At 42.1% G+C, this 16,633-nt stretch overlaps 1 protein-coding gene across 1 annotated transcript; it reads left to right on the forward strand.

Annotated features, from left to right (window-relative positions):
• The first annotated feature begins 150 nt into the window (after positions 1-150).
• Positions 151-16,350, forward strand: tpx2 (TPX2 microtubule nucleation factor). The gene is made up of 17 exons (XM_033630058.2): positions 151-273; positions 764-904; positions 1,724-1,855; positions 2,337-2,460; positions 3,038-3,100; positions 4,816-4,926; positions 5,084-5,193; positions 5,364-5,512; positions 5,899-6,070; positions 9,445-9,583; positions 13,199-13,421; positions 13,499-13,594; positions 13,708-13,881; positions 13,968-14,114; positions 14,191-14,299; positions 14,759-14,925; positions 15,889-16,350. The coding sequence occupies exons 2-17, from the start codon at positions 793-795 to the stop codon at positions 15,997-15,999; spliced, it is 2,139 nt and encodes a 712-aa protein (XP_033485949.2). The 5' UTR covers positions 151-273; positions 764-792; the 3' UTR covers positions 16,000-16,350.
• The last annotated feature ends 283 nt before the right edge of the window (positions 16,351-16,633 follow it).

The raw sequence follows: 16,633 nt of genomic DNA on the forward strand, positions 1-16,633 counted from the left end.
AGAACATAGGGAAAAGCAATAATTGCTTTGGTTGCAGCAGGAGAGACGCTGTAGTTATCACCAGTTATAACCACTAGATGCGTCTAGTCTGCCAAAACCAAAGAAGAAGAAGAATATCCGCTTGCATTCAGGTCAAAGGAAGTTGATGTGTATGAGCCAATAAGCGGCGGGATGATGATCATGACGTTTGCTATTGGCTGGTTCAAAAAGAAGGCGTTTTAAGCGCTAACGGTTTCAGTTTGAGTTGTGTCGCCTTTGGAATAGACGGTTTTGGTAAGCTTTTCAATCGGACTTATTTTATTTATTTCGTAATAATGTTACATCGGTAATTGTTTCCTTAAGTTCTGATTTCCCGTTTACTTACTTAGATAATCACACGACTGTAGCAATATTTCATGTATTTATTGGAATTAACTGATTGTTAGATAGTTGTAATTCTACTAAACGTATGCTTATGATGGTAAGTAACGTTAGCTCAACGTTATCTTGCCAATTCTCCCTTCGTCACGTTACTTGTGTATTACAGCTCATACGAAGAAAATACGACTAACTTCTACCTGGATCACCACAGCAGTTTACATTTTCTTATCCGCAGAAATTAATGAGTTATTTTGCGAAGCCTTTCCCAGATGTAACGTTGACCTAGCGTTAGTTAAAAGAGATCGCTAACGTTAGCTTGGTTGATTAACTTCAACCGTTCGCAGACGTCCCACATGGATCTCTTTTCATTTACAATTTGCTGTTTTTGCTGGTTCTTGTTTAGGTACGCTGTCGAATAACACATTTGAGATTATGGCCGAAAGCGACTCTGGCGATGCCTCTGAGCGCTACGAATATGACGCCCCGTCCCATGTTGTCGACTTTGTAGAACTGGCGAATGCAAAAAATGAAGATACGTGGTTTGGTAAGTTTCCCTTCAGTGATTTTTATCACACTGCCATTTAGTTAATTTGTGGAAACTGTAACGTTAACGTTCGTCAACATTTCCCAATTCTTTATTTTGCCCGCTGACATTGTAAGCTCAAACAATTTAATGAGAATGAGATTTTCCTTTAGTGTTAGGTAGTCCTGCTTCAGAGACCGTTTTCACGGCAGACATTTTGACATGCCATAGTAGGAAAAACACGGGTGTGTTTAATAACATTAACGAAGGCTGCATTGTACTTGGGGGGGGGGGGGGGGCGCTTACATTGTGCATCCTGGTTCACTGGAACAGCCTACCGGGACACGTAACAGAACTAAGCCATAGTATCGTCAATGTTAGGAATTTTACCTGTGCCTTTCCAACTATGACAAGTCAAAATGTCTGCTGTGAAAAAGCTCTACTCGAGAAAATCAGTGTGTCTCAAATCGCACACTTCTGTACTAAACACTGAATGTTTTGAGTGCTGAGGGATCAGAAGTAGAAAAAAGGTGGTCCCACTCAGATGGTCAGGAGGACTGTGTTGACCCATTCAGTTTGACGCGCTTTACCATGTAGATCTGAATGGGGTATTACTGTTTTTGTTTTTAAGCAGCGTGAGGATTGGCAAAACAGGGATACGGATTATTTTTTGAGTGATAATATAATATTAGTAGTGTTGCTACAGGCCGAAATGCCATGGAAACTCACAATGAAAGCTGTGTGTTTTGGAGCAGAGTAACCAATATTTAGGTTAAATTAACTATCAAAGAATCTGTAAACGGAGTCTATCTTCTTGATCTCTGACTGTCTTATGTGCAGAGCAACAGATCAGTGCAGCAGATGGCCATCTTAAAACTCCTCTGAGGCCTAGCCTACCCTTTAGGAGAAGCCATGGACCTGACCTTCCAAGAGCCATCGTACCTCCTCAAGTCAAGACTGATGAGGAATCCGGTTGGTTTTTGTTGCATTATTGCTAATTACTGAGGATACACTCTTAATTTTTTAATAAGATTCTTGCTCTTTCTGCAGTCAGTAACTGCAGTTGACTTGGATTCACAGTAGTCAATACTGCAAGTTTGAGTGAAGATTCTTAAAATAAGCACCAGTTTGACTGTTATTTCCTAGATTGCACACATGCAAAAGCACAATTAAGGGAGATGTATAAAAAAGATCTATTTGGCAAATAAACTCTTCAAATATGTAAATGAAAGACACTTGGATAGCTTTCAGACTGAATGTAGTTCTCCTCTTCATCCCAGCCCAGTAAACTTTGTGTTAAATGTTGATACTGAATAGGTGGAACTGGATCCTTTATGTATTTACAATAACTGTTTAAAGCTGAACACTTGTGTGGACCTGTAGATTAGTCTGCAGTCAGTATTCACTGAATAGTCATCATGATGTTAATCTACATGGACGATCAATATTTCAGGTCCCAGTGCATCCACATCTCAACCTTCAAATCTTGTCACGTCCTGGGGTGCTGGATCTCCTGCTCGCACTGGTGCACGACCAAAGAGGAAGACTGTTAATCAACCCCCTGCCCAGCCACGAAGGTAGAGTCTTTGTGATGGTCAATCTTACACTACAGTGTGGAACTGATTTTAGAAATAAGTGTGCTACAATGGTGCTTAACAATATCTGATTAATCAGTGATGTTGATTCATAACGCTACAGATTTACCTGATGATTCTGGCCCATTAGTGTGGGTAATGTGTTGCGTCAAACAAACCACCCAACTGCATTACATCAGAGTGCACAAACGGACATCCCATACGGTCATTGTTATTGTTATATTGTCTGTTCTGTGTGAATGAATGCATAATTTTGCTCAGTGCAGTTTTCTAAATTGAGATTACAACTTTCAGTTTACATATTGTTTCCACAAGACGGGGAATAATCTGCTTGTAAAGATGGTCATATATTGTCTGTGGCTCTGTTCTTTGTTTGGGGCTTGGAGACTTGAAATGTCACAAAACACTGAGTGAAGTCTGATTGATAAGGAGTATGGGGAGGGTCTGACAAAAGGTGCTATTGAGTTGCATCATGGAAAAAGTAGAATCAAGTGTTTTGGGGACTTCACCTATACTTGAGATTAAATGTGCACATTTCTCATGAATTTATTCATTTTAGGGTTTCAAAACGTAAAGAGATGAGCAGTGCTCCAGCTCCACCACCATCAAAGAAACACAAAAAGTAAGTGTCAAAACTGTCCTGTTGTGTCCTCAAGATGCCCTTTACCGCAGTAAAGCTGGATTTATACTTATGCGTCAACTCTATGCAGAACCTACGTACATGGCCTACACCTTTTTTTGTGAGCATTTATACTTGCATGGTGGTGTGTCTGTCACTCTACAGTTAAACCTCTAAAACACTTGTTGGCGGTGTGGATTCTGTGAAGTGCTGTTAAGTTTACAAGTACAGTGAAATAAAAGTAAATAAAAGCTTTGTTTCCACTGAAAGGAAGTGTTTTTCAGCTTACAAAAGTAGCACAGAGGTCTGCGTCACCACAACGTGTAGTTATATTTCTGGGGAGGTGTACGTCGGGCTATAAATCCTGCTTAAGTCCTCTGGCCCTGAAAACAGGGTGTCTGCAAGTCTTTAAAAAGTCATAAAATTTCTTAAATTCAATTATATGAATATTAGGCCTCAATGTCATTAAATAGTAATTTATCCACCTTTAATTTCTTTTTGCCAAAGTAAGTCACGCTCTTCTGTAAAAACCCACGTTTTCAATGTTACAAATCTTTGAACTTTCCACTAAACCTCATAGTGTCTTTTTATACTCTCACTTACCTGTTGGCAAAATGTAGCTTGATCTAGCTCACTATGATAGCCATATTCCTTCATGCAACTTTGCCTCTGCATCAGAAGACGATGATTCAACCAGTTTTAAATTTGGTTAAAGTATCACAAAGAGGTCTTGAAAAGCATTAAACTAAGTGTGCGACATTTGTAGACACCCTGGAAAAGCCACTGAATAGACTGTACAGGGCCAGTATCAGCGAGATCAAGAGATAATCAAGAGATTAGGGATGTTCCTGGCGGCTAATTTCCCTGGCGACTAAACGAAAATTTTAATTAAGACTAGGTGACGAGTCTATAAAGAGAAACACTCAGAATAGTCAAAATTTAGCACAATGTATTAAGTATTTGAAACATTGCCCAAAAAATATTGTGTGCATTAAGAGCCCTTTTCAAGTCTTAAAATAACAATCTTCAACAACCATGTCAGATTTTAAATACCACTGAAGCACAAGACACTTTGCGCTGAGCAGTATGAATGTGAACATGAACGTTCAGGCTCAACATATTCTGTTAACTTCCTGAAGCCTTTACCTTCAACAAAATTAAGTGGAAGCATATCTTGCACGGCCATTGTCATGATGAGCTGCGTCATCTTCTCAGACCCAGCGTGATCACAGCATCTCTGGGTGAACGATGTCAATTTGGGCTGTGAGGCGAGCACCGCTAACAGCAGCTGTCCATCCGTGCAGCAACACCCAAATGCACATGTTGAATGTGGTAATGCATTGCTCCAGTTGAGTGATTTATATGACAGTTTATTTTCTGACACAGCCCTACATTGTTTTCATTTTCTAGATCAAAGAACTGCCAAACCGTGCTGGTTTTGCGTTTTCCCCACCGCACCGTTTTAAAACTCCAGTCTACTTGATCATCAGCAGGGAGGGGGACTGCTGTTTGATGGCTCTGTAGCACCCACTAGTGGCAGGCAGCTGCATGGCAATTGGTTTAACCTACTAATATTTCTGGTGCTGACTTGCGAGCGGGCAGATGTTAAATTGTTCAGATGACTAATCGCACGCATCCCTACAAGAGACCTCGTCAGAGTCCTCACTTTGTATTACCTTTTTGTATCTGGAATTTTCAGCTGCAGTTGTCTGTTTCAGAACTCCTCCTGTTGCCCGAAAATCCAGAAGTATCCTTCGCAGCAAGGGGCAACAGAATACCAGGACTGGGCCTGTGACCCGTGCAGCAGCCTCTGTCACAGCAAACACAGAGTGAGTCTACCACTACCAGTGAAACCAGTGTTTCTCAGCCTCCTCCTGGAATATCTGTTTTATCATTCCATAACCAACTGAGATCTGCTGTGGGCTGCAGGTATCTCTCCAGTGTGACAACTATTTATTTTTGCCGATGATTAATGTGTCCAAACAGGCCAAGTAGCTCTGAAGAACAGGAGCTGGAGCGCATCAGGAACCTCCAGAAGGAAGTAGCTCTGCATCGCAAGAAGAACGAGGCCAGCTACAAAGCTGCTCTGGCTGGCAGTGAGTAGATAATACTGATTTCATGTGGGGCTGCAACCAGTAGTAAATGTACTGACGACATCCTTTTTTCTGACTAACAAGTTGTTTGTCACCATTTTTATGAGATCTGAAAGTTGTGCTTCAGGTTGACTTGACTTCTTGAAAAACAGTCTGGGTCATTTTTATTTCAGATCCACCACCAAAGAAGATGGCCCTGTCAGTGACTGTGCCTAAAGAATTCAACTTCAGCACAAAGACCCGTGTTAAAGCGACCACTTCATCAAACACATCCCACAAAGAAGTGGACTTTATCACTCAGCTTCGCAAACCTTCCTCTCCAGTAAGTACTTCATTACTGACATCTTTTTTAAAGTTGTTGCGCAACCTGAGAGGCCAAACTGTCAAATCCAGACTACTAATGATTCACTTAGAACGTGTAAATGTCTTTGGATTCTCTGTGCACACAACAGGCAACTGGAATAATGCAGACTTCCCCCAAACTGCCTCTGTAGTGAAATCAAAATGTAGACATCCACACAATTATAAAAACTTTGGCTTCAGTACACATTCATTTTGAGTGAAACATTACTGCGAAAAGTGAATGTACACTGCCTAATGTTGTTGCTTGCCTCTCTCTCTCTCTCTCTTTCTCTTTCTCTCTCTCTCTCTCTCTCTCTCTCTCTCTCTCTCTCTCTCTCTCTCTCTCTCTCTCTCTCTCTTTTTTAGGCAAAGACTATGAAAGGTGCCACCGTGCCCAAACCCTTCAACCTGTCAACAGGCAACAAGAGAGGGGTAGAGGAGTCTGCTGCCTACGTGCCCATGGCTCAGCAGATACAGCAGTTCCAGAAACGAACCCCTGACCGCTACCATCTGCACAGTCGCAGGAGTGTAGAGAGAGGTGGGTTTTTTTCTTTGGTAATTTACTTGTTTTATTGCTTTTCAAAAGAGGTAAATGCACCTATCTAGTTTTCCAACCACTCGACCAAGCACTTTACACTAAGTCACATTCTCCCATTCATACACTGGTGGCCGAGGCTATCATACAAGGTCCCACCTGCTACTCAGTTTTTAACACACTCACACACCAATGGAACAGCCGCGGGAGCAACATGCGGACTGGAGGAGCCGGAGGTTGAACTGACGACCTTCTGATCAGTGGACAACCCGCTCTACCTTCTCAGCCATGGCCTTAACATCACACAGAGCAAAGACATTACTAACAGAAAACAATAACTAACTAAACAAATCACAAAGTAAGAAAATTTGTGTTTGGTAGATTATTTCTTTGCTGTAACAATGCTTCTTGGCAATAAATCTTATACCGTTTGAAAGCCTGTTTTATTTCCCTTTTTTAAATGGTGCCACATTTGTAAGGAACATGCATTTGTGGGATGAGCAGCAGAGCTGAGTATGTGGGTTGCGCCCATGAAAAATCTGCAAAATCTATTTGCCCGTGCCACTGAGGCTTGTTTTGTTTTGTTGTTTTTTTTTGTTTTTTTTGTTTTTTTTTGGCTGTTGCTATTGACTCTTGTTTTGAGCCTCTGGTACCTCAAGGTTCCTCATCCTGTCGGCACTTAATGTGAATTTCCACCAAAAGCTTCATGAGCGTCATAAGCGGCTGGCAGCCATTCATTTTTCAATGCACGTTGGCGACGAAGGGCGACGGCTGCAGCGAGCGGCGCAATGCCAGCGACCAGAGCGTCAAGTAGAAGTTGAGAGAAGCTGAACTTTATGCAAATGAGCCGCTCCACCACCGAAGCAACAGCCAATTGCAGACCGGGATTCTCAAGTCGAGGCCAGGCAAAATTGAAAAAAGACGAATATGGAGGAGAAACTTATCAACACAGTCGGGGCTTTCCCGGAGCTGTACCAGCCGGTGAAATTCCCTGTGGAGTTGTCGGGTTTGCAGGAATCTGTGGACCCAGACGGACCGACAGCTCCGGGCCCTGTGTTTCCTCAGCAAATACGCAGATGCGGTACAAAGGAGGTTTCCGAAAGTGTGAACCATGTTGAAATCATAATAGACTCATAAAGGCTATATGACTGTGTTTATTAGAGTTATTTTAGTTGTGTAATGAAAGTCATGAATAAAACATAGTGAAGACTAGGGATGGGCAAACAATCAAAATTCATTATTCGATCATCAAAAAAATTAACGATCAATTATCGATTAATTGATAAGCGAGTATTTCAAAAGAGAGCTGTAAGAACTGTAAGCAGTCTTCTACAGATTTGCAGTCAAGGTTTGCAGGACGATATGGCCGACGGCTCTCTGCCCAGACAATCCGGAATAGACTGCACGCAGCCAATCTCCAGTCTCATAGGGCTGCCAGGAGGCCTGCCATGACTGCCCTTCACCATCAGGCCCGTTTGCGTTTGTGTGGGCAACACATGCACTGGAACCTGTACATGTGGAGGAACGTTATGTTCAGCGATGAGTCCCGATTCTGCCTACGGCAGTTGGATTGTAGGGTCAAAATGTGGAGAAGACGCAGAGAACGCTTTGCTGATTGCTGCACCGAGTAACATCTTTTGGTGGAGGCAGTGTGATGGTGTGGGGTGGCATCTCCCTCACTAGAAAAACTAGGCATGTCATCATTGGAGGCAATCTCGATGTAGAGAGATATCGAGATGAAATTCTGCAACCACTGGCAATCCCATATCTCCACAGTCTGGGACCGACCTCTGTCCTCCAAGATGACAACGCTCGCCCCCACAGAGCGGGGTTTACCAGAGAATCAGAATTTGGGAGTGGAGAGGATGGAATGGCCTGCCAGCAGTCCTGACCACAACCCCATTGAACACTTGTGGGATCAGCTTGGGCGTGCTGTTCGAGTGACCAACACAACCACGTTGGCTGACTTGCGACAAATACTGGTTGAAGAATGGGATGCCATCCCACAGCAGTGTGTGACCAGCATGAGGAGGAGGAGGAGGAGGTGCCAGGCTGTTGTGGCTATGTATGGTTCTTCCACACACTACTGAGGATTCTGTTTGTTTGTTTGTTTGTTTGTTAAATGATTAAATTGTTAAATTGCCAATATGTCTTGTTTCTTCAGACTTCAATCATCCAATCCACCAAACAAGAGTCAACAGCAATAAAAGCTGTTTGGTATTGGCAGAGAAGATTTTGCAGATTTTTCATGGGCACAACCCACATACTCGGCTCTGCTGCTCAACCCACAAATGCATTCCTTACAAATGTGGCACCATTTTAAAAGGGAAATAAACAGGCTTTCCAATGGTATAAGATTTATTTCCAAGAAGCATTGTTACAACAAAGAAATAATCTACCAAACACAAATTTCCTTACTTTTTGTGCTTAATACTTTTGTGGAACTTTTTTTACATGTAAACTTTTTTTTTTCTTGCCTGTTTTTCCTTATTGATCAGTTGATCTGATCAGATTGAAAGAGGGGAGCAGCTGCTGCAGAGGCGAGTAAATGCAAACTTTTAGACCCAGCGTGAGTCCTTAAGTTTTACTTTTTAATCAGCCTGAAGTTCTGCTGCTCGGTCTGTGCCCCGAGTATAGATAGACCTCACAATCTCACCATGCATGGTATAAATGTATATTCCAACAGTGCTACTAATGAATCGTCTAGCTCCATAATTAGAACACCAAATGTTGTGGCAGATGTTTTAATCATGGAGAGCCGACAGAAATAAAAAAAAAAAAAATTGTCAGCAAACCCTAAGATTAGAATTATTTTCCAGCATTCTATTTACATGATGTTGGTTAGTCAAGGTCAGTGTCTTGTTTGTCACTGTTGATGCCAACACTGGTGGCTATTGAGGATGCTAACTTGCAGTACAATTAGCAAACACAGACAGACGTCAGTAATGACAAGGATTTTCTGAAAGTTACATACAGAACCTTTTTAAGGAAGAAGAAAAAAATCTATAAAAATATACGCAGGTTAAGAATTATCATTCACGTACCACCTGAATAATAGTATACATGGTAAGTGAAATTATTCTTGTATCAAAATGATATTAACAACCAGGGCAAGTATTACAGAACATAAAGCTGCTATTCAGTGTTGCATATCCAATAGTAATGACAGGGCAAACATCACATTACATTGCTATCCTTTACATCTATGTGTATATGTTACGATGTAAGAAACACCTGGCAAGATTTGCTGTAGCCTCTCACGTTTCTGTCCAGTTTTATTTTTAGAGGAGGTTAAAATGTTTTTGTTTTTTGTTTTGTTTTGTTTTTTCCTGAACAGTGGAAGTTCATGTGTCTTTAAATCACACTGGTTTTCTCAGGGCCATCCCCAGTGAAAGGTGATAACCTGAAGCTCACCCAGCCTCACACCCCTCGCCTCATGACCCGTCAAAGGAGCCGGCCACCCACCGTTAAGAGCAGCGCTGAGCTGGAGGCTGAAGAGGTGGACAAACTTCACAAGTAAGAACCTTTGCTGTTTCCCTTCTCCTGTTCCACCCACCAGGTTATTGTAACTTTGTTTAACTGAAAGTCAAAGCTGCTCACTGCAGTGATCAGCAAAATGTTTGAGATGTGGAAATTCCACACACAAGGGATACCTGTTGAAGGCTTTGTGGTTTTTTTTGGGGGGGGGGGTGTTTGGTATAATGCTTATGTTTCCCACTGGCTTTTTTCTGAAAGACAATATTCCTACTAAGCTCTTTACATGGCCAATAAAAATGAATATTCTGTTTACATGCAGCCCTATACACTCTGATTAACATGCTCTAAATTCTGATCTATTTCTCCTGAACAGACTGAGATTTTAGCAATCTTATTAAGTTTAGTGCAGCTACACTTTGCAAATGGATCTAATAAACTTGGGTAGGACATCAAGTTTGATGTATGCAGACATGATGATGATGATGATGATGATGATGATGATGAATTTTATTTGAAAAGCACCTCAAGGTCACAGTACATTAGTCAATGAAGTAATAAATAATGGATGGAGGCTATGGATGGCCTTGAATGTGTAAAAGAGAATTTTGAATTGAATCCTGAATTTAACCGGAAGCAGTGAAGTTGCTGGAGGACAGGGGTGTTGTGGTGGAATGACAAGGCTGTGGGGGCTGAGCGGAGAAAAAAAAGTCCAAAAAAGTTAATAACTTAAAAATTATGGCGAAAAGGTAGTTTCTTGCAACCCTAGAATTAAGATAAAAATATTCACAAACGAAAAAACACTTCTGGTTGCTGATAAGTAGTGTTTAACTTTTGATTTAACACTAAAAATTAAAACCCTCGGCGCACACTGCAGCGCAAGCAGACAGATGCGTGACTCAGAGCAGCATGTGTCACTGACACCAGACTCAGAGCGCAGCGGACCGGTGGAAAATGTCACCATCAGCATATTTTACATCAATAAAATATATTTTATCATTATTTTGTGTCACACTGTTGAAAGAATTTAGTCGTCTGTGTTCAAGTAGGATAATAGGTCTCCATTCATTGCACGTCGGGCTTTCTGTTTCCTTGTCGGAGATGTTTTCTTTTTTAATTACATGATAGCTATTCTCCCTTAACTCACCAGTAAAGAATATCTTTGTCCATTTCAAATAACCCATGGCAATAATAATATCCCTGTTCTCTGATTTACTGTGAAACTTTTTTAGGCAATTCATGCAACAATCAGACCAGATGACTTCTTTTCTCAGCCTAATGGGGCCGGCCTTTATTTGTCAACCAACCAACCAAAAACAATCAATTAAAAACACAAACACGAACTGGAACATGAAATCTTATATGCCTAACAGACATTGCTTCTCGTTCTTTGAGTTTACATATGGCTAAAGGAGAGAAAAAACCAACCGTAAACAGACGGCATGATTAGTGTTGCGTTCAAGGTCCCCCAAAAAACGGGAGGAAAAAAGCCCAAATATTCAATTTTTTTTTTTTTTTTTTTTTTTTTTTTTCCCCCCCATAATCGAATCCCGTGCCCTCGAACAAGGCTTCGAACTTTTTGGGTCAGCCCTAAATCCCACATGCAAGGGGCTAGCCATAAGGTTGTTGTTTTCAGCAAGTTGGCCTTGAATAGCTGATGTTGAGCTGTAGAGCTGTGTTACTTGTTATGACCTAAGGTGTATTTTAATAAACCTGTCTTTGGTTTAATTTATTCTTTCAAGCTTTATTCCTTCTCATCTCATCTGAGTTCTGTTGTATGTTTGTGCTCCACAGATTTAATTGCAAACTACAGCTGTTTAGTAAGTTAAAGATGCGTTGCTGCTAACGACAGCTTGAAGTGGCGATGAGGTCTTAAATTTTTTTTTTGGAAGGTCTTAAAGTCTTAAAAAACGTATTGAAATTAACCTCAGGATTCCTGCATATACCCTGACTAAGCAGGGTACATAACTCCTTGAGATCAGGTGGAGAGATCCATTTCCTGTCAGGAGGAAATCCAGGAAGAGGAAGGTTATTTAAGTGTGGGAGTGGCCTATTTGAATCCCTTTTGTTTGAGACCATGCTGCAAGGTGAGTGAGTGAGTGAGTGAGTGAGTGAGTGAGTGAGTGAGTGAGTGAGTGAGTGAGTGAGTGAGTGAGTGAGTGAGTGAGTGAGTGAGTGAGTGAGTGAGTGAGTGAGTGAGTGAGTGAGTGAGTGAGTGAGTGAGTGAGTGAGTGAGTGAGTGAGTGAGTGAGTGAGTGAGTGAGTGAGTGAGTGAGTGAGTGAGTCTTTCTCCTTAACTTTAGCTTATATTGGAGTTATGCTATGTAGCGTGTGAAACAGAGTATGGTGAATGTGCTAGGAAAGTTAGTATCGGTACTGCTTCTACCTGGAGCTTGCATGTACGGAGCCTAGGTTTGGTTGAAGGTTGCAGTGTTGTTTGGGCTGAGAAAGCCATGTGTAAAGTAAAGGAGGTTGTTGGGTCGGTGTGGGGAGCAGTGAGACCTGGCATTAGGGGAGTGTCTCTGGGACGCCAGAGATCACTGTCTAGCCTCCTGGAGGTGTCGTGGGACCAACTAGACGAAACACTGGTGAAAGGAGGTTCCCACCCGATGACCCCAAAGACATGTTATCACTGCTCACTGGTCTGTATAGTTAAGCCTTGCCATAATAGCTTATCATAGGGCTTAGGAGGTTATTCACTGAGTGCTGATCCTTTCTCTAGAGCACAAACTTCTTGTGTTTATTTGAATTAATATGAGAGTGGAAGGATAGTGTGCTGTCAAGGATGACATCCAGACTCTTAACCTGAGGGCAGGGGGAAACGGAGGAGCTGTCAATTTGGAGGAAGAAAATGATGACGGCGCCTACTGAAAAGCAGGCTACAGCGTACAATGCAATAGCTTCCCTTACTGAGTGCGCAAGGATGCTGCACAGGTTACTACTTCAACTTTGAAGCACAACATAGGTGGTCACGTTATGAAATAACCTGAAAGTTTTGTGGGCACTGTATCCTGTGGTGTGTCTGTGTGTTTGCCAGCTGGTAGGTTGCTCACCTGACTAATGCAGCTACGCTGTTATTTCCTTCCATGCTTCGCCCTTCTTGTAAGAGCTGGAACATCATACAGGCAAGGCTTCTGCTACCACAACTCCACAAGGTTTTCCTCTTTGCTGGAACCCCACACATTTGTTATAGCACGTTTTGCCCCCATGGCAAGCTGCTATCAGTTTGTTGGTTTGGGTTTAGCACCAGTGCTGCATTTCATGCTGCATTTATATTTTTTGCTGTTATATTTGTCTCTATGTCTAACCATTCACACAGTGAGATGTTCCATCCACACTTCTGGGGGGGGGGTGTTGGTGTGTACCCTCACCAGCAGTTTGTGGAGTTTAAATTGGGGGGTGGATAATTGATCAGTCAGTCTGATCAGAGCTGATCACATTGAGGAGCAGCTGTTTGTTAGTGAAGGCTAACTTAAGACCCAGTACAATGAACAGATGTTTCACTTTCACTGAGCCGGGCATTCTACTTCTGACCAGAGTACACGCACAACGAATAACCGAGTGCAGCTCTGTGCCCAAGTTTGCCGACCACTGCTCTAGCCTATAGCGCCTCCCTGTCACAGCATCAAAGATTCATTAAATGTGTTGTAATTACAGGTTTAAGTTCAATGCCTTGGAGCTGAACAGGAAAATACTGGAGAGCGCAGAGTGCCTGAAGAAGCCAGCAGTGAAGGAACCTACTGTACCTGAAGGCTTTGAGCTTCAAATTGAAAAACGGCTCCATGAGAGACAGACCACTAAGAAGTCTCAGGAAGGTGAAGAGAAGTCAAACATGTTTAAAGCTCAACCTCTGCCCCAAAAGATCCTGGAAGGAGTGGTGGTGAGTTGACATCCTGTGAGACTTTAAGGTTATTGCCATATGAATGCAGTACCAAGAGGATTTCCTCCTGTTAACAGGGTTTGCCAGAGAAGAAAGTTCTGCATCCAACTGTGCCAGAGTCTCCAGCTTTTGCCCTTAAGAAGAGGGTCCGTGTGGAGCCTAAATTTGAAGACGTATGGGCACATCTCTTCTGTTTGTTTTTTGTTTGTTAGTTTTCTTTCCTTGACTTTTGTTAAATCTAAAGTAACCTAACCTTCTTTGTTTTTTTTGTTTTTTTTTTGGTCAGGTAAAACAGCCCTCAACATTCAAGGCCCCACCAGTGCCTCATTTTGGCCTCCCCTTCCAGCCCAAGCTACCAGAAAACCGCCATGTGGAAGTCTGTCCTTTCTCCTTTGAAGAGAGGGAACAAGAGAGGAGGGTACTGAAAGAGAAGAAGCTGGAGGAGATGCGAAATGAAGAGGTGGAGTTCCACTGCCAGAAACTTTGTCCTCAGACCTCCTGAATAAAGACCTAATCATTAAACACTCCTCTTTGAAATTTTTCCAGGTACCACAGTTCAAGGCCCAGCCACTGCCAGACTTCGATGCCTTGGTCCTCCCTGAGAAGAAGAAGATGGAGCCCACAAAGCCCGAGCCCTTTAGACTGCTCCTGGATGAACGGGGAGCTGTGAGGAGCACACGCTGGGAACAGATGGTACGACACAATCTGTCAGTTTTTCCTCTCAGTCAACTCTGCCTTGAAATCCAGACCTGACCCCTGTGTCTTGCAGACAAAAGATGAGCAGAAACTGGAAGAAGCAGCGGCATTTAAAGCCAGGCCCAACACTGTCACTCATAAAGAGCCTTTTCTGCCCAAAAAAGAGCGCCGGGCTCCAGTAGGTAAGTCAGTTAACATGCAGAGCTTCACCACAGATCACTGACCCTAACCTGACTTTGCTTACACCTGTAACATCTGTACTCATCCTTTTACCATGGCCATGGAAAATGAACATTTCTGACATTTCTGTCCGGCCGACACGTCGGTCTGTTCAAGGAAGAAAGAACTGGAGGTCACTGATCAGTTTACAGCCTTTCAGAGTCTTTGAATCTGCGGAAACAGTGGTGTTGAACTGTAGGTCTGTTTGCACTATGAAAGGCTGCAAATTAATCAGTGTGCCGAAGTCCTTTATCCTCCCTTGGAAATTCTGTCCTTGAGCTGAGATGCACCTGATTTGGCCACGTACTTTAAGAGTGAAGCAAGAGTGCTTCAGCTTTCTGCTCTGAGGCTAAAGCATAAACTCTGTGTGTTCCTGTTGCCTTCACAATTTGTCTGGTACTAAGGAATTCATTCTTTGACAGTTGTGGAGGCCTTCGAGCTGTCGACAGAGCGACGGGCCCGGGAGCGGCAAGAGTTCGAACGGCTGGCCAGTGAGAAGGAGGCTTTGCGGATGCTGATGGAGGAAGAGATGAGACGAGAGGAGGAGCAAAGACAGAAGGAGGAGATTGCCAGGCTGCGTCAAGAACAGGTCACTGCAAAACAGTGTATTTGGAATATTCATGACATGCATTACTGAGAAAACTCATTCAGTATTACAGTGGTCATTGAGCTGTATTTTTATACAGTATTGCTAGATAATGGGATTGGTTCTGTAATGTTAAAGGGCTGCTAAAGGCAGAGTTATAGTTGTGCGTCACCTCTAGGCTCTGCATAGAGGTGACGCACATGCACATGGCTTATGCCATTATGAGCATTTATACTTGTGCAGTGGTGTTTGTCACTCTGCAGTTACACCCTCAAAACACTAAATGGCAGTGGGGTTTCTGAGAAGTGCTGTAAAGTTGAGTTAATTCAAAACACATTAAATATGGCTTAATAGTGACAATTTCAAACACAATGCGCACATCGGCTTAATTATAACTCCAAGATTCACAGACCAAACATTTGTCTTTTGTTGGACACATTTTCCTCACAAAAACAACATGCTAATGTTATTAGCACAAGCCTATGGCATTTTACATTGTATAAAGATTTCATCTACTCATATGAAGCTTGGGACAACAGCAACATTTAAAAAAGTTAACGTAAAAAAATTTTTTGTCTCCCTGACAACTCACAAGGTTCACTGACCAAACAACTGTCTTATACTAAACATGTTTTCCAAACATGCTAACACTCTAGCTAAAGTCTACAGCATTTTACAATGTATGAATGAGTGGTGATTTCCTCTACTCATATGAAGCCAGGATAAATCACATACAAGACTTACAATGCTATTTTGTAGGGACTTTATTGTCTTCAATTTATTGTTTTATCTGTGAAATAAAAGTAAATAAAAGCCTCGTTTCCACTGAGGGAAATGATCAGTTTACAAAATAGACAGGAGATTTGTGTCACCACGACATGTTACATTTCTGTACTTCCATGATGCAGCTCCAGCCTGATTTAAAAAGTGCAGTCTGTCTGATACAAGTTTTCTTCACCTCTGCAGGTTCACATTGCTCAGCCCATCAGACAATACAAGCCTGTGGCAGTGAAGAAGAGTGAAGTTCCTCTCACTGTCCCCCAGTCACCGAACTTCTCTGACCGCTTCCGCTTGTGATTAGCCTGCCTCGCTTCACTCTCTGTATATTTTTTAACTTCAGTGTGTTTCATCTTTCTCAAATGAAATGTTACATCTTTGCCATTGTTAGTTAGTTAGTAGAATACTGGCTATAAAGTTGTAAATCAATGTGTATTTGAAATGACAGAAGCTGTTTTTTACTCTCTGTTCCATGTTGAGTTCTAGATCATAACCATGTTCTGTATATGCTCCGTTTTAACAGACAAAACACTTTTGGGTTCAGTGTCTTGCCCACACTTGTTGAACCAGCAAACCACCCCATGGGTTCCCTCCCTTTCTATTTTTTTTTTTTTTATATAACTTCTTTAAAATAAAGGATATAAAATATTACCGATGTTATCGACATCTCATTTGAAACTGACAGAACTTAACTTTACGGTAATATTCTAATGGTGGTAAAACACCTGAATTTGAGCTTTAAATCTGGAGCCTTGTGTGCTGCTGTGCTACATCCTTACTGCTGATTTATTACATAGAAACTTAACAGCTCATCCATCTGTGATAATTTTGTTTGGGAATATGCAAGAATGGATTACAGAGAAGGGAATTTCCCAGGAGCCCCATTCTCTTAAGGGTGCCCAGATGGCTCCAGGTCCATATTGTGGTTATTGAT

The sequence above is a fragment of the Epinephelus lanceolatus genome, chromosome 8, assembly GCF_041903045.1.
Source record: "Epinephelus lanceolatus isolate andai-2023 chromosome 8, ASM4190304v1, whole genome shotgun sequence".
NCBI lineage: Eukaryota > Metazoa > Chordata > Actinopteri > Perciformes > Serranidae > Epinephelus > Epinephelus lanceolatus.

What these genes read in the sequence shown, in the direction of transcription:
- tpx2 (XM_033630058.2), top strand. Translation starts at nt 793, where the DNA reads ATGGCCGAAAGCGACTCTGGCGATGCCTCTGAGCGCTACGAATATGAC. An exon ending in CCCCCTGCCCAGCCACGAAG is followed by an intron (nt 2,461 to 3,037) that starts GTAGAGTCTTTG and finishes TATTCATTTTAG; the next exon opens with GGTTTCAAAACGTAAAGAGA. An exon ending in AGATCCTGGAAGGAGTGGTG is followed by an intron (nt 13,422 to 13,498) that starts GTGAGTTGACAT and finishes TCCTGTTAACAG; the next exon opens with GGTTTGCCAGAGAAGAAAGT.